The sequence below is a fragment of the Dendrobates tinctorius genome, unplaced genomic scaffold, assembly GCF_039654945.1.
Source record: "Dendrobates tinctorius isolate UK_male_01 unplaced genomic scaffold, ASM3965494v1 ptg000063l, whole genome shotgun sequence".
In the NCBI taxonomy this organism is placed as follows: domain Eukaryota; kingdom Metazoa; phylum Chordata; class Amphibia; order Anura; family Dendrobatidae; genus Dendrobates; species Dendrobates tinctorius.
In genome coordinates this window covers 15,815,899-15,840,760 of record NW_027361731.1, presented here as the reverse complement: position 1 = coordinate 15,840,760, position 24,862 = coordinate 15,815,899, and the positions used below count along the sequence as shown (strand labels likewise).

General features: G+C 45.2%; 2 protein-coding genes across 2 annotated transcripts in view; both read left to right on the top strand.

Annotated features, from left to right (window-relative positions):
* Positions 1-4,261, top strand: part of LOC141094343 (oocyte zinc finger protein XlCOF8.4-like) — an 83,412-nt gene extending 79,151 nt beyond the window's left edge. Inside the window, exon 8 of the mRNA XM_073580182.1 lies at positions 3,990-4,261. Within this exon, the coding sequence (XP_073436283.1) occupies positions 3,990-4,051 (62 nt within the window). The 3' untranslated portion in view covers positions 4,052-4,261. The remainder of the gene's footprint in view (positions 1-3,989) is intronic.
* LOC141094243 (uncharacterized) overlaps positions 1-24,862 on the top strand; it is a 1,213,871-nt gene that overhangs the window by 1,008,009 nt on the left and 181,000 nt on the right. The gene's annotated exons all lie outside the window — the stretch shown is intronic.

Here is a 24,862-nt window from a genome sequence, read left to right as displayed (position 1 = left end):
TCTGCATATTTTCGGACATATATAAATCACCAGGGGGGAACCAGGTCCCAAGCCCTAATGAACACATCCTCCAAAATCCTCACCCTAGCCGAGACAAACCTCCTATCTCTCTCTGCATTGCATATACGGGGAACAGAGAACCAGACAGCAGACTTTCTGAGCCGCACCCAATTGCGCCAGGGAGAATGGGTCCTAAAACAGTCCATTTTTCGGCAGATTGTGGACTTGTGGGGAACCCCAGACATAGATCTGTTTGCCGACTACAAAAATAAAAAAGTGGAAGCATTTTGTTCCCTAGACCCCAGGGGGAATCCCCGGGCCCTGGATGCCTTTATGCTCCCATGGACAAACAACTTGACGTATGCCTTTCCCCCGATCATTCTCATTCCGGCGGTCATAAGAAAAGTCAGAGAGGACGGAGCGAGAATGATACTAATAGCCCCCTTCTGGCCAAAAAGAACTTGGTTCTCCTGGCTGAGAATGCTCTCGATAACCGACCCTTGGGTCCTACCAGATCTCCCGGACCTACTGTCTCAGGGACCAGTATTACACCCTCAGGCAGTGAACCTCCATTTTACAGCATGGAATTTGAAAGGGCACTGCTGAGGGAAAGAGGGTTCTCGGAAAGCCTAGTCTCTACACTACAAAAGAGTAGGAAACCGGTTACAACGAGAGCCTATGGGAGAACTTGGAGAAAATTTCTGTCCACCTCAGAGGCAAAGGTTCAGGATAGGGTCCAGTTAGCAAAATTCTTGAATTTCTGCAGAAGGGCTTAGAGCAGGGACTGGCGGTTAACACATTGAAAGTACAAATAGCGGCCCAAGGTGCCCTTTATAACCAGGATGTGGCCGGCAACCCTTGGGTAGCACGGTTTATTAGGGCTGCAACCAGATCTAAGCCCATAGTTTCCCGGAAATTACCATCATGGATCCTGAACCTAGTACTATCCGCACTAACAGGTCCCCCGTTTGAACCGATCCAGTCAACACCCCTAAAAATTTTGTGTTTTAAAACTTTGCTTTTGGTGGCGCTAACATCGGCTCGCAGGGTTAGCGATATTCAAGCTCTATCAGCAGTGCCACCATTTACTAAAATTCTAAAAGATAGAGTCATCTTGAAACCTGACCCGGCATATCTACCTAAAGTGGCATCACATTTTCATAGGTCCCAAGAGGTAGTCCTTCCTTTCTTCTGCCCAAATCCTAGGAATAGGGGAGAGGAGAGATTTCACACCCTAGACGTGAAGAGGTGCCTACTTCAGTACCTAGAATCCAGTAAAAAATGTAGGAAGGAAGGCTCTCTCTTTGTGTGTTTCCAGGGACCTCGGAGGGGACTCAAAGCATCTAAGAGTACCCTGGCAAGGTGGATAAGGGATGCGATTGCTCTGGCGTATTCATCCAGTGGGAATACCATCCCGGAGAGGTTGAGAGCTCATTCAACAAGAGCAATGGCGACCTCATGGGCTGAAAGATCCGAGGTATCGATAGAACAGATCTGTAAGGCGGCCACCTGGTCAACACTTTCTACCTCTTTCAGACACTATCGTTTAGATCTAGCCTCTACGTCTGACCTGACCTTCGGGAGAAGGGTCCTTCAGGCGGTGGTCCCTCCCTAAGCTACCAGTCTCTGAAATTTTCTCTATGGTGCTGTCATGGGTGAGAGAGAATAGCTTAGTTACTCACTGATAACGGTGCTTCTCGGAACCCATGACAACACCCGCTTATTCCCCCCTTCACATGTGCAGTGAGCACGTTTTACTGTTAGTAGAGTGTTTTCGTTTAGACACGGTGCTTCTTGATAAAATGCAACATGATAATGTTATGTATTATATACCTTTGTTGTTAACTAACCTGGAGACCCTCTGATGCTCTGTAACCAACTGGGGGCAGAGGAGAGGTGCCGCCCTTTTTATCTGTAGGTTCCTGTTCCTGATGGGCGTATCCCCTCTCTCCGTGGTGCTGTCATGGGTTCCGAGAAGCACCATTATCGGTGAGTAACTAAGCTATTTTGTACTAGGAATGGCATAAGGTCACTCAAAAGCAGTGTGAAAGACTGGTGGAAAGCATGCCAAGACACATGAAAGCTGTGATTAAAAATCATGGTTATTCCACAAAATATTGATTTCTGAACTCTTCCTGAGTTAAAGCATTAGTATTGTTGTTTCTAAATGATTGAGTTTTCTTAGCATTATTTGAGGTCTGCAAGCACTGCATTCTTTTTTGTTATTTTGACCATTTCTCATTTTCTGAAAATAAATACAAAATGTAGTGCTTGGAAATTCGAAGACATGTTGTCAGTAGTTTATAGAATTAAGAGCAATGTACTTTTTACTCAAAAATATACTTATAAAGAGAAAAATCAGACAAACTGAAAATTTTGCAATGGTCTCTTAATTTTTGTCAGAGCTGTATGCTCCCTCAGCCTGGTATGTGCTCCCCCACCCTTGTATATGTCCCTCTAGCCTGGTATATGCTCCCCCATCCTATTATATTCTCCCTTATCCTGCATGTGCTGCTGTTGTTCCATACATACGTACAAAACAAAGAAAACAATAAACAATAAGCCTTTCCCTAGTTCCCCTGCTACGCGCTGTCTGCCCCAGAGATCCCGCCATGTGCAGGCGTTGACTCCGGCCCAACACTCCTCCTCCAGCCTCACCAGAGCTCGTGGTATGCCCTCCCGTATTCAGTCAGCGCCTACACATACCGCAATCTCCTGTGCTACAGTCATCCGCCATCCTCGTCGTCTTCCCTGTCACCTCTATTAACACTGGATGTGTCCTTCTGACTCTGGCCACATTGTGCAGGCGCAGTCTATACCGGCTTTGGACAGAAGGACGCATTCAACGCTACATTAAAGATACAGTCATGGCCAAAAGCAAATTTTTGCAAAGTACCAAAAGAAGTGACCTGTGGAGGAATAGCAGGTGAAAGGAAGTTTGACTAAAGGCAGGTAGCTCAATAATCATGCAAGGAACTGAGAGCAAGGCCAGATTTAAAAAGGGTGTGCAATCAGAATGAACCAGTCAGGAACTCAGGGTGGTAACCAACAGGAAACTCAGGGAGAAGACATCAGCAACAACATAGGTTCAAGTATTTGGATAAGCACTGAATTGTACAGCGAGCTGAATAGCTCAGTAGGAAGAGCTGCTGACAGGTGCGCAAGAGCTGCTAGGTTTGAATCCTGACAGGTACTGTTTGCGCTGATCCCCGGTGCCGGATGTTGAGGACAGCTCACATTATTGTCCTCTGCTCTGCCTGTGATCAGCGGGAGCTGGGGACAATATTGAGATTATATTCATCCCCCGCTGTCTACATAGAGTGTAGAATAAAATCAATGTCTACAATGTAGAATGTCTACATAGAGTTAAGAATAAAGCAAAAAATCACATTAAGGGCTCATACTCATTTGCAAGGAAAATGGACGAGTACAATCTGATAAAAAATCTGATCAGTGTTATTCTATGAGCATACTGCGACTGTCCTTGTATCTCGGACGACACTCGTCAATCCAAATCAATGGGTGTGGGGAAAAAATTGCTTGTCACTCTGACCATGTGACTGCTGCCTGATTTTTCCATACCCATGTCCTTTGAAAAGTTGGCAATTCATCTGCCGCGTACAGTAAAAATCACAGCGTGACCCTACAGAATAGAACAGATATAAAGATGTCAGTCACATATAGAATTAGTACAGTGTATGTACAGCTTACTCTACATGTATTTTATTGCTTTCTAAATGTATTTTCTGAAAAAAACTGGCGTGGGGTCCCCCCAACAAATTATTAACCAGCAGAGGGAAAGCGGACAGGTGGGGGCAGATATTTATACGCTGGTAAGGGGGTAATACCCATGGAGCTTCCAGGATATTAATATTTGATCACAGCTGTATACATAGAATAGATAGATGTAAAGATGTCAGTCATATATAATTAGTACAATGCGTGTGCAGTTTACTGTACATGTATTTAATTATATGATTATTTTTCAGAAAAAATTGCATGGGCTTTATTTTCATATCCAGCAGAGGGAAAGCTGACAGCTGTGGGTTGAAGTGTATAGCCTGGGAAGCCGGTAATACTCCGCATTTTGTTATGCACACATGTCATCTTTTTGATCTCTTTGCTGATTTCACTGACCACTTCTCTACCTGCTGCTATCTTTTAGGCATATACCTTCTTGAGATACGTGCAAATGGTGTTTATTATATGATTATTGTAGTCTTTATGACACTATATATATACCAATACAATGCCCTTTCTGGAGACATATATTCGGTTTTTCATGTTTTACAACTAGAGATCCCTTACTGTTGTGATTTGCATCAGTAATTTCAGTCTTGCACATATACTGGCCTTTATACATTTGATCTCCTTGCTGGTCTCACTGGCTGTACATTCATATGCGGCTATATCTGATATGGTTACTCCTTAAAGACAAATGACGTTCCTTTCATTACTCTAGTAGTCTTTATGACACGTGATATACATCAGCACAATGCACTTTATTTACTAATCCTTGTGAGGTACATCTTCATCTGCATGTCTAAGATCCATTATAGCTGTAAGGCTAATTTCACACTTGCTTTTTTTTGCAGCGCGTTTTTCCCGCAAAAAACGCATTGAAAAAATGCATACAAAAGCATACAACTGCTGCGTTTTTTTCAAGCATTTTTATGAGCATGCATGAAAAAAACGCAGCGTTTTTATGTGTTTGTATGCGTTTTTAGTGCGTTTTTACCGCGTTTGCGTTTTTTCCAAACATTAGGTGGCCCCTCACACTAACCCAAACCATGACTTTATTAACCCTAACCCTGACCCTAACCCTAACCCTGACCCTAACCTTAACCCTGACCCTAACCCTTAACCAAACCATACTTAACCCAAACCCTAAACCCTAACTAACCCTAACCCTAACCCTGACCCTAACCCTTAACCAAACCATACTTAACCCTAACCCAAACCCTAAACCCTAACTAACCCTGACCCTAACCCTAACCCTGACCCTAAACCCCCTTAACTAACCCTAACTCTAACCCAAACCCCTAAATTCCATGGTTAACAAAAAAAAACGCATGTGCAAAAAAACGCATACATAAGCATGCCAATGCGCACATATGCGCACCCATAGACTTATAATGGGTGTCTTGCTGTAAAAAAACGCATTGCGCGCGCATGCGTTTTTTTGAGGCAAGTCGGACGCCCAAAAAATGCAACAGGATGCATTTTGTGCGCCCGAGCGCATACCGCAAAAAAACGCATGCGCGCAAAAACGCATACAAACGCGTGTGTATGCGCACATAAGCGCATCCCATGCAAAGTATAGGAAAAAAATTCGCATGCGTTTTTTAGCGCTAAAATCCCGCGAAAAAAAACGCAAGTGTGAAACCAGCCTAAGTCACATAAGTCCGGTAATTTATGCTTTGCATTGCACATATATTGGCTTTTTTGAGTAATAAGTGCTGTAATATTCTGCTGTTATATAACTTGCTCCCCAGATTTGATTGCATGTGCTCAAATAGTAGTTGGATATTTTTGCAAAGGTTTTGTACTTGGAAGTATTAGAGTTTATGGATAGGCTCTACATGATGACACTAGATTAGTCAGACTTGGGTGTATTACCTTATCAGACAGTAGTCTGTTGTACTTATATCTCCATTTTTAATTTAACTCTGTCTGATTTGTGTTAATACAGATCATTCTATTTTACTTTTTTGGCTATAGGCTTCCTTTTTCTGTTGGGATTCATTATTAATTTGGGAAGTGCCTTTTTTAAGACATTTATGTGTAGGTTTATTTATAGAAATGTGGTATAGTTTTCATGATTCTCTTATGCCGCTTACCCCATGTCCAGGGCATTGCAGTAGCTTAGGTATCCATGGTTATGACCACTAGCAACTAGCAGTCACTGTATGAGTGGTAGTAACCATGGATACCTAAGCTAATGCAATGCTCTGCACATGGGGTGAGCAACATAGCGAGTCAGAAGAACTATACTACATATTTCATAATATTATTACTACACCTACTACATATTGGGATAGTTGACCAGAGATGGGAATAACTCTTTAAAAATCTTACATGTTTTTATCGTGTATATTTTTATCTGTTGCTATAGAATGTAATGTAATAAAGTTATTGTTAATCCTCCCTTTATTGCTTCAAACTTTTCTGGGTTTGTGTATTATGTTTGTCGATTGTACTTTAGAGGTTCAGTACCATGGGATTTGTGAACAGGTGGCTCACCACTGTCTTAGGTCATAGTTTCACTATACTTTGAGTTGTATAGAATTATGTATATATAAATTATATAAAATATAAGGCATTGATAATGAAAAATAATAAAATCCATTTCATTCTTGGCAGGTGACTGTGATGTAAAACCAGATACCTATGGAAAGCATGCCATTATTCCAGCTATACCTCCAGCCCTTCAGAGCAAAAATCAGTCATCGGAGCCTATTTGGATTCATCACAGACTGTTAAGCAAAATGAAAGCTGCAAACGTGATGTTGAACATCAAATAATTCCCACAGAGAAGAAACCATTTTCCTGTTCAGAATGTGGGAAATATTTTAAACATGAATCTAAATTGCTTATACATGAGAGAATTCACACAGGGGAGAAGCCATTTTCATGTTCAGAATGTGGGAAATGTTTTAACCAGAAGTCAAATTTGCTTAAACATTACAGAGGTCACACAGGGGAGAAGCCATATTCATGTTCAGAATGTGGGAAATGTTTTACCCAGAAATCAGATCTTCTTGACCATCAAAGAATCCACACAGGAGAGAAGCCATATTCATGTCCAGAATGTGGGAAATGTTTTATCCACAGATCAGATCTTATTGCACATCAAAGAATTCACACAGGAGAGAAGCCATATTCTTGTCCAGAATGTGGGAAATGTTTTAAAACGAAATTCAATCTTCTTAACCATCAAAGAATCCACACAGGAGAGAAGCCATATTCATGTCCAGAATGTGGGAAATGTTTTATCCACAAATCAGATCTTCTTAAACATCATAGAATCCACACAGGAGAGAAGCCATATTCATGTCCAGAATGTGGGAAATGTTTTATCCAGAAACCAGCTCTTCTTACACATCAAAGAATCCACACAGGAGAGAAGCCATATTCCTGTCCAGAATGTGGGAAATGTTTTATCCAGAAACCAGTTCTTCTTACACATCAAAGAATTCACACAGGAGAGAAGCCGTATTCATGTTCAGAATGTGGGGAATGTTATACTAGGAGTTCAAAACTTGTTGCACATCAGAGAATTCATACAGGGTAGAAACTATTTTTTATGTGGGAAATGTTATTCCCGGGAATCATATCTTCTTCATCATCTAAAAACTTATGTAGAGCATGAAGGAAATAAATAATCAATAATTGAAATCAATCAGGCAGTAGAGTTCCATTTAGTAGACAAAAGGGTGAAACTGGATATACCAGTATTGTAAGCACAAAGGGGCATTTGCTGGAGGTAGGTGTCAATCCTGGCACCTTATAGCTCCTGGATTCTCACCTTAGAGGGATGTCAGCAAATGGTCTGTAGTAGAAGGAATATCTCCTATTGTCTGTATAGTAAGGCACAGGTATTTGAAAGGGCACAACTTGGCTCATCCATCCATTCAGAGACAGCATCTTTAAACCCCTTCCCGATTTGCGTCGTATATACACGGCACCGCAGGAGCTGTGTTTCTGTAAACTGCAGTATAGATATGGCTCTGTGATCAGGTAGATCAGTGATCTGACATTATACAGCTGATGTCCCATCCGGGGACAATGTAAAAGAGTAGAAAAAAGTAAAAAAAAATGTAAAAATATTAAAAAAAAATCATAAAGAACAAAAAAAAGAAAAAAATATTAATCCAATAAATATATGTAAGGCTAGGTTCACACTAGCTTATCTTCCACGCTAAGCCCCGCCCCTGCCCACCCTATCCGGTTATCTCCTCCTATCACACACAGCTGCATGCGATCTGCGCACCCTATCTTTAGCATAGGGTGCGCAGACCGTGCGCTAGTAGGATTTTTGCGTGCGCTGCACACTTTTGAAGGTGCACCGAGCGCACCAAAATGCAACATGGTGCGTTCGGCGCACACCGGCGCACCTTCAAAAGTGCGCAGCACACACAAAAATCCTACTAGCGCACGGCCGGCGCACGGTCTGCGCACCCTATGCTAAAGATAGGGTGCGCAGATCGCATAGTAGGAGGAGATGACCGGATGGGGCGGGCAGGGGGCGGGGCTTAGCAGCGCCGCGCGCTGTGTCGAAGATACGCTAGTGTGAAACTAGCCTAAAAAATAAAATAAAGTGCAAATATTTGATATTGCCCCTTCTGGAATGACGTGACTTATAAAACTGTCCCACTAGTTAACTCCTTCAGTCAACACCTTATAAAAAAAAACAAGGCACAAAACTATGTCTTATCATCATATTGCTGAACAAAATGTGGAAAACAACACGATAAAAAAAACACAATCTACATCAAAATTGTACAGCTGAAAACGTCATCTTGTCCTTCCAAAAAAACAAGCCGCCATTTGGGTCCGTCAGCAGAAAAATAAAAAAGTTATAGCTCTCATAATAAAGCGATTTTTTTTCTATAAAATAGTTTTTATTGTGTAAAAGCACTCAACATAAAATAATATAAATGAGGTATTTCTGTAATAGTACTGACCCGAAGAATAAAACTGCCTTATCAATTTTACTACATGCGGAAAGGCATAAAAAATAATATATGAATTACTGTTTTTTGTTCATTCTGCCTCCCAAAAATCGGAATAAAAAGTGATCAAATAATGGCATGTGTCCGAAAATTCTACCTGCAAAAAACAAGCCCTCACATGATGTCAGCAAAACTATAGAAAAATTATAGCGCTCAAAATATGGCGATGCAATTTTGCAATAAAAAGCGTCTGTGTGTGACAGCAGCCAAACATGAATAAAATATAAATCTGGTGTGATTACACAGCATTTTATATTTTTTATCCACACGTCTATTTTCTGTAAGCCAGGAGGAATAGACTGTTATCTATATGTTGAGTTTAGCATTTATGCGTTTGTTCTTCAGTTGGTCAAGAACCATACACTGTTGTCATATTAGTCTTAAACATTGATTTTTGATCATTTTGAATAGCTGATGTTTGCCTCTTATATCATCTCCTACAACTTATTGTCTGCTATCTTTAGACAATAAGTTGTAGGAACACTGGATTTTTACTTAATCTGTTGAATGACCATTGTGTGGGTCCTGTGGCTTGTTGACTTGCAAAACAGGAATAAAAACTATGCAAATTAATTAAGTAATCCAACAATGTGAGGTAACCTCATCACATCTTCCTCTTGTTCTCTGGATGCTGGCTTGAATGATAACAGTTGTGAGCTATGTAAGTGGAATATGCCTCTAACCATATACATCCAGACAGCCAAGACATCCAGAGAGTTAAGATATCCAGAGATCCAAAGAACCAAAGACTCTTTACAAAACCACAGCCAGGAACATTCTACAGGATAGCTGTCAGATAGTGGCTCCATCATGTGGGAAATAGATTTGACATTTTACAGGATGCCACCTTAGGGGGCCACGGCCTTGGCTGAAAGAATACAGATCTGCTCCATTGACCATCACTGAACCATGGACATGTTTGAGGTAGTCAGGATTTGGGACCCATCGGTCTCCAGAACCCCATGGATACATTTGGGAAAGCCAGAATTGGCACCCACCAGTCACCTGCTTTAATGGGGATATTCGGAGAAGCCAGGATGTGACCCCCTGGTCACCTGACCTCAATAGACTGTCAGCTTCCTAAACTTGTTTTTTACTTCCTCCTGTGCGTTCCACAGGTGGGGTAGTCAGGCCTGGAAGCTCTGAAGTCACAGCTGCTCTTATCCGAGTCAGCGGAAGTGTGAGACTCTTAAATTTTACACCATCTTGGATATTATGTTGGCACTGTTCAATATGTAATTTGCCTGTTTTGTGGTTCAATAAAGTATTGCCACACTGCTTTACCCTCACGCTGTGTTGTCTGAGTAGTAGAGATGAGCGAAACGGGTCGAAAAAATTCAAAAGTCACCGACTTTTGGCAAAGTCGGGTTTCATGAAACGAAACCCGACCCTAGGATGAGGTCGGCCACGAGGTCGGCGACTTACGCGCCAAAGTCGCGTTTCAAAAGTTTGTTTTGCGCTCTTTTTCAGCCAATCAGGATCCACGGACACTGTGGGCAACGTGATGACATAGGCACGGGTCACCACCATCTTTCAGAAGGGCATGCAAGTGATTGGCTTGCTTTGGGGGGCGTCACAGGGGGTATAAAAGGGCGTGCACGCTGACCGCCATGTTACTCATGCTGATCTCAGAATAGGGAGAGCTGCTGCTGCTGCTGATTTTGTAGGGAGAGCGTTAGGCAGGGAAGAAGACACCAAAAACTGCTTCTGCTGCTAGCAATTTTGCCTGTACAACACACAAGTCACTGTGCAGTGCAAGGGGAGGCTATATAGTGGTGTATCAGTGGTGTTGGTTGTTGGGCTGCCTTCTAAGGCTTCCTGACATTCCTGCATTGCTGTTTACCCACTGCTCCGCAAACTGCTTTTTTAAAAGCAATCCCAATTTTTTTTTTTGTCCTGCTGAGAAGAAGAAAAAAAAACTGCTTCTGCTGCTAGCGATTTTGCCTGTACAACACACCAGTCACTGTGCAGTGCAAGGGGAGGCTATATAGTGGTGTATCAGTGGTGTTGGTTGTTGGGCTGCCTTCTAAGGCTTCCTGACATTCCTGCATTGCTGTTTACCCTCTGCTCCGCAAACTGCTTTTTTAAAAGCAATCCCAATTTTTTTTTTTGTCCTGCTGAGAAGAAGAAAAAAAAACTGCTTCTGCTGCTAGCGATTTTGCCTGTACAACACACCAGTCACTGTGCAGTGCAAGGGGAGGCTATATAGTGGTGTATCAGTGGTGTTGGTTGTTGGGCTGCCTTCTAAGGCTTCCTGACATTCCTGCATTGCTGTTTACCCACTGCTCCGCAAACTGCTTTTTTAAAAGCAATCACAATTTTTTTTTTGTCCTGCTGAGAAGAAGAAAAAAAACTGCTTCTGCTGCTAGCGATTTTGCCTGTACAACACACCAGTCACTGTGCAGTGCAAGGGGAGGCTATATAGTGGTGTATCAGTGGTGTTGGTTGTTGGGCTGCCTTCTAAGGCTTCCTGACATTCCTGCATTGCTGTTTACCATGAAAACAAACAAAAGCCAGCTCACCAAGTGTTCACCGCAGACCTCGGAGCTCCGTCTGGACTGACGTGTAATCAATAGGAAAAAGCAATTAGTTCCAGCTGCCTGTAAAAAATTTCTTCTTTATTTCAACATTAAAATTATGTCATCTTCATAGTAAATGCCATACACCACATAGTTATGTCATCACCACATAGTTATGTCATCTTCATAGTAAATGCCATACACCACCTAGTGGTGGCCGTGTGTATGGCATTTACTATGAAGATGACATAATTTTAATGTTGAAATAAAGAAGAAATTTTTTACACGCAGCTGGAACTAATTGCTTTTTCCTATTGCTGTTTACCCACTGCTCCGCAAACTGCTTTTTAAAAAGCAATCCCAATTTTTTTTTTTGTTCTGCTGAGAAGAAGAAAAAAAACTGCTTCTGCTGCTAGCGATTTTGCCTGTACAACACACCAGTCACTGTGCAGTGCAAGGGGAGGCTATATAGTGGTGTATCAGTGGTGTTGGTTGTTGGGCTGCCTTCTAAGGCTTCCTGACATTCCTGCATTGCTGTTTACCCACTGCTCCGCAAACTGCTTTTTTAAAAGCAATCACAATTTTTTTTTTTTGTCCTGCTGAGGTACTGAGCGTGCATTTTTTCACACCATACAGCGGTGTACGCTCCTCACACAGTACCATGTAACGGCTGTTATCACAGCCACAGTGAAGCTATCAGTGAGTCACTCTGTGAGAATAAGTCGAGGACATGTTCCGTTCTTACAGACCTGCACTCTAGGGAGATTCCAATTCTGCCCAATTCTACATACACCTTGTAGTTTGTGATACACTAGCCAATTTCTGCCTGTGACAGAGCGCTCAGATATTCAGTGGGCCTCACACAATCCATAAGTGTCCAGTGTTCACAAGTGTGTGCAGAAATTCAAAATCTCCCTTATCCTCTAGTCACTTTGGTCACAGCTCTGCCATCGAGCCTGTGACAGAGCGCTCAGATACTCAGTGGGCCTCACACAATCCATAAGTGTCCAGTGTCCACAAGTGTGTGCAGAAATTCAAAATCTCCCTTATCCTCTAGTCACTTTGGTCACAGCTCTGCCATCGAGCCTGTGACAGAGCGCTCAGATACTCAGTGGGCCTCACACAATCCATAAGTGTCCAGTGTCCACAAGTGTCTGCAGAAATTCAAAATCTCCCTTATCCTCAAGTCACTTTGGTCACAGCTCTGCCATCGAGCCTGTGACAGAGCGCTCAGATACTCAGTGGGCCTCACACAATCCATAAGTGTCCAGTGTCCACAAGTGTGTGCAGAAATTCAAAATCTCCCTTATCCTCTAGTCACTTAGGTCACAGCTCTGCCATCGAGCCTGTGACAGAGCGCTCAGATACTCAGTGGGCCTCACACAATCCATAAGTGTCCAGTGTCCACAAGTGTGTGCAGAAATTCAAAATCTCCCTTATCCTCTAGTCACTTTGGTCACAGCTCTGCCATCGAGCCTGTGACAGAGCGCTCAGATACTCAGTGGGCCTCACACAATCCATAAGTGTCCAGTGTCCACAAGTGTCTGCAGAAATTCAAAATCTCCCCTGTCCTATAGACACCTTGTACCTTGTTTTACATTACTATATAGTTTGTTGGATTTTGTCTACATTTCTACCAAAAATGAGGAAGGCTGGTGGAAGAGGCCGTGGAATTGGGCGGGGGTTGGCAGCTGGTAATGATGGTGTTGGTGGTGGATCTGATGGTAGTGGCAAGAGCAAAATAGGACCAAATGCAGGAGGTGTTGAGCCTGCGTCATCGTCTGGCTACATAAGGCCTCGAACGCTTAGTTTTCTAGGAGTTGGCAAACCGCTTTTAAAGCCAGAGCATCAGGAAAAAGTTTTGTCTTACATTGCTGACTCAGCCTCCAGCTCTATCGCCTCCTCTTCTTCAGTTGTAAAAAGTAAAAGCACTGAGTCGTCATTGGAGGCTCATGTTCATGAACCACACCTTTCCTTGTGTCCTTCACCCCAACCAAGATTGAAGGATGACGCAGGCCATACTACTGATTACTCCATGGAGCTGTTTTCACATGCCATGCCTGGATTATCAAGTGAAATGGTGAATTACCCAGGCCAAGATGAATCTGACATGGAGTGCACTGATGCACAGCCGCTGATGGATGATTCTGCTGGTACATTCACTCAGAGCACTACATTGTCCTCGCAGTGTACAGAGCCAGATTCTGACCCTGATGAGACTCAGGTGCCCCTTCCCGCACACTATACCACCATACACGGTGACACAGAGGAAGGTGCACATTACATAGAAGAGGAGGTGATGGATGACCCAGTTGTTGACCCAGATTGGCATCCATTGGGGGAAGAGGGTGCTGCTTCCAATAGCTCAGATGAGGAGCATCCACAGCAGACATCGACATCGCAACAGCTGTTATCTGGCAGGCCCGGAGTACTCCAAAGACAGGTTCCAAACATCAAAAGAGTTGCTGGACAGCTTGTCCAGAGGGTCAAAAGATCACAGCGTGCTAGGCCGCAAAATGTCTGCCAAAGTAGGAAGAGTGCAGTGTGGCACTTTTTTGAACAAAATCCTCATGATCAGGCCAAGGTTATCTGTAAGAAGTGCGCAAAGACCTTTAGCCGAGGGAAAAATCTGAAAAATTTGAATACCAGTTGCATGCTTAGACATTTGACCAGCATGCACTTGCAAGCGTGGACACAACACCAAACCTCAAGTGCCACATGTGCAACTGATCACAACGAAGGTAGTCAGCAACGCTACATTGTTTCCCCCACTGTAAGCCCACCGGTTAGCACAGCAGCAAATGTTGAGGTGTCGTTGCAATGCCACAGCAGTCAGGGAATCCCACTGTTATATCAACGAAAGACTGATTCTAGGCCATCAGAAAGAACAACAACTCCATCACCATCATCAACCCTCTCTCAGTCCGCCCTGTCCACCGCTACTTCCACCATATGCAGCTCTCAAGTCCAGCTCACCCTCCCAGACACTATGAGTAGGTCAAGAAAGTACTCAGTCTCTCATCCGCGTACACTGGGTTTGAACGCCCACATTGCCAAACTAATCTCGTTTGAGATGATGCCCTTTCGTTTGGTGGAAAGCGCAGCTTTCTGCGAACTCATGGCCTATGCAGTACCACGCTATGACCTACCCAGTCGCCACTTCTTCTCTCGCAAAGCCATCCCAGCCCTCCACCATCATGTGAAAGACCGCATTGTCCATGCACTCAAGCAGTCAGTGAGCGGAAAGGTGCACCTCACAACTGATGCATGGTCCAGTCGGCATGGCCAGGGCCGTTACGTGTCCATCACTGCGCACTGGGTTAATGTGGTGGATGCAGGGTCCACAGGGAACAGCGGTGGTGGGACAGTGCTGCCTAGCCCACGGTATAGGAAACAGTTGGCTGTAGGCGTTCGACCCTCCTCCTCCTCCTCCTCCAGAAGCGAAAGCTCGTCCACAGAGCGCAGTCGTACGAGCACTCCATCTGCAGCTGCCACTGTTGCACACGATGTGTCCCCCTATCGAGCAGCTAGTGGAAAGCGTCAGCAGGCTGTGTTGCAGATGATGTGTTTGGGCAACAGACACACCGCCGAGGTACTGGCCGAGTACTTGAAGCGACAAACTGAGTCATGGCTGGGCAGTGTACATCTTGAGGCAGGCAAGGTAGTTAGTGATAACGGCCGTAATTTTGTGGCAGCCATAGCCCTTTCAAAACTCAGCCACATACCTTGCTTGGCTCACACCTTGAACCTGGTGGTGCAGTGCTTCCTCAAAAATTATCCGGAGTTAACAGCCCTGCTCCAGAAGGTGCGAAGACTGTGTGCGCACATCCGCCGGTCGCCTGTACACTCCGTTCGTATGCAGAAGCTGCAGCGATTGCTCCACCTTCCCAACCACCGCCTCATTATCGACATTGCAACAAGGTGGAACTCCACCCTGCACATGGTGGAGCGGCTGTGCAAGCAGAGGCAGGCCATAATGCATTTGTGGGAGGATACACGGCCAGGCACTTTGAGAGCAGACATGGAGTTGACAGGTGTGCAGTGGTCGAAGCTGAAAGACCTCTGTAAAGTCCTTCAGTGTTTTGAGGAATGCACACGGCTGGTAAGCGCAGACGACGCCATCCTAAGCATGAACATCCCACTTATGCGTCTGCTCATGCAAACTTTGACGCACCTTAAGGAGCAGGCGTCTGCAGCCAATGTTGATGAGGAGGAAGAGGAGGAGGGAATCCTTGATGACATTCAGCCATTGTCTGCTCAGGGACCTCTTCTGGACGAGGTGGAGGAAGAAGAGGAGGAGGGGGATGATTACTTAGGGGAGGAGGATGCATCTCGTGGGGCAAGTAAAAATGTTGGCGTGGCAAGGTCTGGTACAGGGTTTGTGCGTGACTGGAGGGATGTGGATTTGCCAGAAAGTGCTCCTCCAACCAGCACTCGCAGTGCATCATTGACACCGGGAACATTGGCCCACATGTCAGATTATGCCTTGCAGATCCTAAAAAGGGACCCCCGCATTGCCAAAATGATGAACGATGACGACTACTGGTTGGCCAGCATCCTGGATCCACGCTATAAAGGCAAATTACAAAACATCATGCCACAGGAGAACCTTGACCTAATATTGGCTAATAAACAAGCAACTCTGGTAAATCGGTTGCTTGAGGCATTCCCAGCACACAGCAGCGGTGATGGTTCTCACACGAGCCATACGGGCCGGGGGCAGCTTGGCAGAGGTGTTCGTGGTGCACACAGCAGAAGTGGCGTTGGAGACAGGGGTTTCATGACAATGTTGTGGACTGATTTTTCAAATACCGCTCACACAACTGGTAATACTGCATCGATGGAAAGTGACAGGAGACAGCAGTTGTCAACTATGGTTACAAACTACTTTTCCTCCCATATCGATGTTCTCCCACACAGGTCATTCCCCTTTGACTATTGGGCCGCTAAACTGGACACCTGGCCTGAATTGGCCCAATATGCCTTACAGGAGCTCGCTTGCCCAGCTGCAAGTGTGCTATCGGAAAGAGTCTTCAGTGCAGCTGGATCAATCCTGACAGAAAAAAGGACCTGTCTGTCAACCCAAAATGTGGATGATCTAACCTTCATTAAAATGAACCATGCATGGGTTTCCAAGGATTTTGTCCCACCTTCCCCTGATGACACATAGGGTGACAGAAAAATGGCTTGCTTTGGTCCACCTCTTCCTGGGACTTCACCTATTTCGCCTTTTGCATCAGCTGAATGTCCAACATCAACATATGCCACTTTCTAAAACTCCCTAACTGTGCTGCCTCCCCCCCATGGCCGGGGTCACCACCTAGCGCACGACACCGTGCGAGTGCCGTTGCCCTGGACAGGTGGGTAGGCCGACTCTTGGGCGCGGGCACTGGCACAGGGTCCCTCATAGTGCAATCAAGTGTCTCTGACGGTGGTGGTGCACACCCGCCGTCAGACACACCGCTGTACTATGAGGGGCCCAGTGCCAGTACCGACGCCCACGAGTGGGCCCCCCTTGCTTGGGCAGGGCCCCAGTATTTGCAATCTTTACCTCTCCCTGCTCCTCCGCTGTGTAATCTGGGCTGTCAAATCCATACTGTGCCTGACACCGTCTGAGCCTGCCTCCTGATGTATAGACATATATTTTGAATGTGTACGCTATCCATACATGTTATCTGGGGATACGGTACCCTTTCTAACCTTTGTGCAATCACGTGCAATCCATACTGGGCCTAACACCATCTGAGCCTGCCTCCTGATGTATAGACATATATTTTGAATGTGTACACTATGCTATCCATACATGTTATCCGGGGATACGGTACCCTTTCTAACCTTTGTGCAATCACGTGCAATCCATACTGGGCCTAACACCGTCTGAGCCTGCCTCCTGATGTATAGACATATATTTTGAATGTGTACACTATGCTATCCATACATGTTATCCGGGGATACGGTACCCTTTCTAACCTTTGTGCAATCACGTGCAATCCATACTGGGCCTAACACCGTCTGAGCCTGCCTCCTGATGTATAGACATATATTTTGAATGTGTACACTATGCTATCCATACATGTTATCCGGGGATACGGTACCCTTTCTAACCTTTGTGCAATCACGTGCAATCCATACTGGGCCTAACACCGTCTGAGCCTGCCTCCTGATGTATAGACATATATTTTGAATGTGTACGCTATCCATACATGTTATCTGGGGATACGGTACCCTTTCTAACCTTTGTGCAATCACGTGCAATCCATACTGGGCCTAACACCGTCTGAGCCTGCCTCCTGATGTATAGACATATATTTTGAATGTGTACACTATGCTATCCATACATGTTATCCGGGGATACGGTACCCTTTCTAACCTTTGTGCAATCACGTGCAATCCATACTGGGCCTAACACCGTCTGAGCCTGCCTCCTGATGTATAGACATATATTTTGAATGTGTACGCTATCCATACATGTTATCTGGGGATACGGTACCCTTTCTAACCTTTGTGCAATCACGTGCAATCCATACTGGGCCTAACACCGTCTGAGCCTGCCTCCTGATGTATAGACATATATTTTGAATGTGTACACTATGCTATCCATACATGTTGTCCGGGGATACGGTACCCTTTCTAACCTTTGTGCAATCACGTGCAATCCATACTGGGCCTAACACCGTCTGAGCCTGCCTCCTGATGTATAGACATATATTTTGAATGTGTACGCTATCCATACATGTTATCTGGGGATACGGTACCCTTTCTAACCTTTGTGCAATCACGTGCAATCCATACTGGACCTAACACCGTCTGAGCCTGCCTCCTGATGTATAGACATATATTTTGAATGTGTACACTATGCTATCCATACATGTTATCCGGGGATACGGTACCCTTTCTAACCTTTGTGCAATCACGTGCAATCCATACTGTGCCTGACACCGTCTGAGCCTGCCTCCTGATGTATAGACATATATTTTGAATGTGTACGCTATCCATACATGTTATCTGGGGATACGGTACCCTTTCTAACCTTTGTGCAATCACGTGTAATCCATACTGGGCGTGAGAACGGCTGGCGAGCTGTTAAGCAAGCTACAGCACCTGTGGTTTGCACACGTAAGTTTTTAATTTTTTCAGGAATGACGGTTAGGCCTAATTCCTGAACTGCGGTTGACCTGCACTTACTGGGAAATCATCGTTCGCGGGTAATAATTGTAATCAGTGATCCCCATCACTAACGTTGTTCAGCGGGTTATCTGCACCTGTAAGCGACAAACGCTGGCCTTTTCAGTGTAGCGCACATGCAGCCACGGACATGTAAGGGCATGACACACCAGTTATTGGCCAATCTCATGTGCCAGAGCCTCACGTGTCCCTCTAGTAAGCCGGACTCGGACCGTGGGGCATGACGGAGTCTCGTTCGTTAACGGAATTAAGCTTGCAATGTGTGCATCTGTTCTGTAGCTGGCATGGTTGAGGTTTCCCAGGTGGAGTCGAATTTAACCGTAGGCTCCACTCCTGGTGGTGCCCTTCTGGACATTCCTTTAAGGTTCAGCTTTGCAACCATACTGCCCACGTAAAACAAACACTTTGCCTTCATGAACGCTGTTTGGAGGGTCATGACTCGTGGGAATAACGCCGCCCAATCAGTTAACCTGCTAGAGAGATCCTTCGTTGCTCCCAAGCATGACATCACACTCCCTAGGAGGAAGGTAATGCCACTGTGGCGACCGTACTCCTGGGGGCGACACAAGTGCACTGATGCCCAGCCACTGCTCAATGAATCTGCTGGTACATTGACCCAGACCACTACATTCCCCTCGCACGCTACACGGCCTGAATCTGACCCTGATGAAACTCAGGTTACCCTTCCCATATACAGTTCCATCTTACACGGTGAAAAAGAGGAAGCTGCAGATGAAAGTGCAGGTTCGGCCCACCCGCCATCAGACACACCACCGTACTATCAGGTGCCCTGTGCCAGTGCCGTTGCCAACGAGTGCGCCCCCCCTGCTTGCTCAGGATCACAGCACTTGCAAGGTTGAAATACTGTGCAGTGAGATGGAAGATGGGGACGACGAGGAGTCCAGACTAGTACAGGGATTCCCTAGCGAGGAGACTTATTTGATTGTTTTCAATGTTGGGACAGCAATTTTTGGGGAGCACTATACTCTGGAGAATGATAGATGGGGCCCACCATACACTGGAACATTCCAAAGGTGGACATCAGACACTGGAGCAGCATTTACAGGGCCCATTATACACTAGAGCATTAGAAATGGGGCCCATTATGTTTGGAGCATTATTTGGGCCCATAAGACAGTGGAGCTTCATCCATGGGGACCAACATATACTGTAGCATTATGTGGAGCTCATCATATACTGTTTCAAACATTATATGAGACCAATGATTCTGTATGGAGAAATAGATGGGCCTTGTCATGAGATGTAAAAAGTGAAGTATTTTTCATTGTACTATACCGCTATTTCTCTGCCGTATCGGAGCATGATGAGTTGTGGTATGTGTTAAAGGGGCGCTCTTTCGCCCAGGGCACATGAAAACCTGGAGCCAGCCCTCCCCCCCCACAACTTTAGCCAAATAACCCCCATTTTTCAGTGCGTAACTTGTATTATGAAGTTAATTAAGGTTGACAAGCTTAAGTAAGAAGAATTGATGCTTTTGGCATTCAAATGGGCACTGTAGGTGTGTTTCCTGTCCTCTCACTGCCGACTTTTATTCCCCATTGACTTACATTGGGTTTCGTGTTTCGGGACAACCCCGACTTTTCCCTATAATCGGACGATCTTGCTCGACCCGACTTTTGGAAAAGTCGGGTTTCACGAAACGAAACTCGACCCTAAAAAACCAAAAGTCGCTCAACTCTGCTGAGTAGTATTATGTCCATGGCAAAAGGAGAAGCGGGCATTTGGTGGGATAATCCCTCATCCATGCGGTTTTGGCTAGCGGACTAGAGTATCAGCTGACCCCTCTGTCTCCACATCTGGTATTGCTGTTACCCAAAGAATATAGTTGCCTAATCATTTATACCACATGATGAACAGCATAAAAAATAAAACCAATTCCTCACCTGCTGTTGATTTGTTCATTCTACCTCCCAAAGATCGCAGTAAGGCTTGGCTCATATTTATTATGCGCACTATGCTGAGCACTTACACCAGGGTTTCCATGTAAATCTCTGAATTACGTGATTCAAATGGAACCTCTGGTGGAAGATTCCCTATAATGAGGCAGATGGAGTCACTGTGGATGACGTGTGGCTTCCTATGATTCGGCGTTGTCTATCTTTTCATAAATGCGCAGTCAACCAATGTTTTGTGCACCTCTGCAAAGAAGTACATTGCTGAACAGAGGCCAGAGGCCAGAGTAATGCTGCTGCTGCATTATAGTGAATAATCTCTGAATTTCCCCATGGTGGGACGATTAAAGGATTATCTTAATAACTTGGGGGTCTTATCTGAATCCTGTCACTCAGAGATTTCGATCTAAACCCCAATGTAAGTGCTCAGCATAGAGAGCAGGATAAATGTGTTTTCAAATGTTATGGCAAATGTTCCCTATAAAAGCGTCAAATCAATCCACAAAAAAGCAAGTCCCCACTCAGGTTCATCAGCTGTCAGTGGAAGTTGAGATAGGTGAGCTGTCGGGAGAATAAGTTGAAGCCATGGGCAACTTGTTCTGTGTACAGTTTTGGCGCCTGAACGTGGGACCGTGGTAACCAGCCTATTCGGAATCCGTATGTGGGAACTTCCTGGGAGGTTGTACATGCAAAATCCAGTGTCATGTCGGACACTGTTCGCACCAGGGTGTCCGTCAGACAGCGGTAATACCCCATCCTACCACATGGTTCTCAGTGGCACTGGTTGGTCTTCTGATCCGGCTTGAATCATAGAATCATAGAATCATAGAATCGTAGAGTTGGAAGGGACCTCCTGGGCCATCTGGTCCAACCCCCTGCTCAAAGCAGGATTCGCTAAATCATCCCAGTCAGATGTCTGTCCAGCCTCTGCTTGGATTGGGTTAACCAGGTTGTCATTCTGGCTGAGGGCTTAGCCACGCCCTCTGTCTTTAAATTGCCCTGTGTGACTATGGGCGTCGCCGACTATAGCTCTTGCCTTGTGCTAAGCGATACCGGTCTGGAGTGGTGGTCTAAGGAGCATACGGTTGCTGGTGTAGTATATTCCATTGTTGCCATTTTGCCTCCCTGTGATGTATTATTTGGTTGCCCTTGCACATTACTGTATTCCCCTGTGTGCACGCGGTGTGGTGCATTTCCGTTATCCCTGTCCATACTTATTTGTGGGGTCTGGTGTTTGGTCTCCTCACTGGGTGGAGGGTGGTGGGTTCAGCTTAGGGCTGGACAGGAGACAAGGACAGGGTGGAGGCCCAAGCAGGCACACCTTCAGTGCAAACCCTGGGTTGAGGGACAGACAGGGTTTCCCCTAGTCTGAGGGACACCGCAGGGGCCCCGGGGTTTCAGCCTAAAGTTACCTAGGCTTCCCATGACATCCAGCTGCAGTAAGGTGAGAAATTTTATTCTTACACTATTTTGCACTTGCAATCTCTCTGGATCTCTCCATATCTCTGGGTAAAGACTGTACAACATGGTTAAAAAGAACCTACATCACCAGTGAGTATGTCCGTATGAGAGTTGAATAATAGAGTAATAAGATAATAATTGTCATCTTTATTATCTGTCAGTATGCTAACCGATTATGTACTGTGTAGCACAGAGCTGGGATAGACTCTGTGCAGTGTTGTTATTTTGGTCATTTTGGATTGGCAGTAAATCATATGAGGCTGCATTTTGTATAAGGCTGTGGTTTTTGTTTTTTGTTGTTCTTCTTGTTTAAGAAGTTGGCTTTGGTGTTCTCAGAATGTCAGTGGACACTGCTGTAGTTTCATAAGTTGTGTTAATTCTAAAGTGTAAAATAGACAGGCTGTGTGAGTCCTTGTATGTATGTCTATGAGAACCTCTGAATGAGATGAGAAATGAGTAATTGAGTATAAGGGATATAAATAAGTCCCTGATTGATGAGGGCTTCCATTAGGTTTGGTTCTCTGTATGTGACAGAGGACATTATTCAACTCACTTTGAGCTGAATCAGGTGGAGTGATTGAGATAAGGGATTTTAGTTCTCTTCTTTTTAAAATCAACTGACCACTGAAAAGTCAAAGAAAAAAAATCCCTGAATGAGCACGCATGAATGAATCATCACCATTCTGTGAAGGATGCAGAGGAGTTCTAGGGGTACTGAGTCAAGGGCAGAGCCCTACAGAATTTTTTCATGGACTTCTAATAGTGTTACCTTTCCAGTTCTTGTGGGAGGTCCAGGACGGATACATTACAGATATTTCAATCTACATCTGAGATTGAATGAATTGAGTAATGATATAGCCCGTGTTATATGTAGCATGACATTGGAAAATTTCCTGGATACATTTGGCCAGAAAGGGGCAAGGCTCGGTTGCTCACATTATATAGTTATCTACTCTTACAGTGAAATCCCGCAACTTGAGGTTTTTGTAGATTTTGATTAGGTCTAAGAACTGCTGCATTTTTTTTACTGTGTGAAGGACACTAAATTTCTAAAATTCTGATGGGAGGGATAAACTAAGCCGCTGTGTGATTGCTTGTGTGGTTCTCCTCTCATCTACACTGAGTGTCTAATGGGAGAGGGCATGGAGCGGCGCTCAAAATTCTCTGTATATCTGTCCTTCGTGAGGTACGTACTTGGAGATCTGTGGTTTGTTTAAAGCAACAGTACTGTACAAAAAAAAAGGAGAAAAGGAACTGTGCCTATTTTAAAGGAAATTTATGAAAGATTGTTTGATCTTCAGCGTGATTGAAACATTGGTAAAACATTCACCTGCTTCAAGTTGAGTGATTGATATGTACCTAATTGTGGATCAACAAAGGAGGTAGCCAACTATACAGCTGATCTAGTAGGTTAGAGGCCTATCACATTTGGGCCTTCTTACTTTAGCCAGCGGGTTTTTTTGTTGTGGGTGAGAGGCAAGGGCAAGGAGCCTTCCGGCTGCACCTTGGCAGGCTCGCTCAGACTTGCTACGTGTGGACTATAAGACAAGGTCCAGGCACACTAGAAGGGCATTTCAGAATAAAGGTGAGCTGTCTAAGTTGAAGCAGCCTTACCATGTTCCATGGAGCTAGGCTAGTAGGATGAAGGCCTATTACTATTCTAGCCAGCTGATCTAACGGGTGAGAGGTAAAGAGCCTTCCTGTTAGGCGTCGGGTTCCTGCAGCTGCACAGCAGGAATCCAGAGCCATGCAGCCAGCGGTCTCCCATTCCCCTTCAACCTCTCAGGACATGCACAGCAGTCTCGGTGATCCAGACGCCCTGCTCAGACCAGTTCCCTGGGTCTGGTTGTTGCTGCCACCTCTGGACCATCAGCAGTAGCGCAGCCTGCTCTGCAGCAAGCCACTCCAGAGGCTAAGTCCTCTCACCACGCTACTGGGCATGCTCACGAGACGATCTCCCAGTGGAGATCGGGAGTCACGTGCTCAGGTCCGTCTCCTGATCTGATTGGTCCATCTCAGAGATCTGGAAGGTCCCAGAAGCGCACGGCTATAAAAGGTCCGCATGACTCTACTTGCTACATGTGTGAATGATGATGGATGCATGAACCTGCGAATGACTCAATAAGACTCCCCTCCCTCTGATATTATGTGTGTGGATAGGGACTTAGTCATAGAGTCAGTGCCACGCCAGTCAGTGGCACGCTATAGGCCACAGTGCATATCATCACCTAACTAGCATCCGACAGTGCGCCCATCCTGGGCACTGTCGCATAGCGGCTGTGTCAGCTGCCGCGCTGCAGTCTGCAGCACCTGTGGGCGTCTGCGGTAGCGATGCCGCACGCACGGTAGGTCTAGACGGACTCTGTCCCTCTGCCTTGGGTTCAGCTCCTGTGACCATATACCGTGCGTGCATTTCTCTGAGACCTGTGAGTTCAAGAGGCTCAGTACTTATGTTTATGCTTAAAGCGTCTCTGAAGCTAACAGTACGCCCAGTGCACACCGGGTGACGTTCAACCCGTGTGCGATATACCGCCATATTGTGCGTCTGCCATTATATAGCAGCAGTTTAACACCTCTGCACGGTGGACCCTGGGCGGCGAACGCACTTTCTATTATTTTATATTTAGTGCGTTCCGCCGTCCCTAACAATTCCCGTTACATCTACCGGATGAGAGGCAAGGAGCCTTCCCGCTACACCTTGGCAGGCTCGCTCTGACTTGCTTCATGTGGCCTGTAAGACAAGGTCCAAGCACACTAGAAAGGCATTTCAGAATAAAGGTGAGCTGTCGGGAGAATAAGTTTAAGCCATGGGCAACTTGTTCTGTGTACAGTCGGTGCCCCCAATGGGATCCAAGACAGCTATGCAGATTGTAAAATACAGAGAAGGAAAGGAAGCAGTGAAAGATGTGGGACCAATATTGAAAAAGGCAAAAATGCCAGAGTGTGGATGTTTGGATGTACAGAAATGGCACAGTTTCAGAGAGGAGAATAGGAGTTGGATAAAAGATAAAAGGAAAGAGCAACAAGTGAATAAATGGTGTCATGTGGC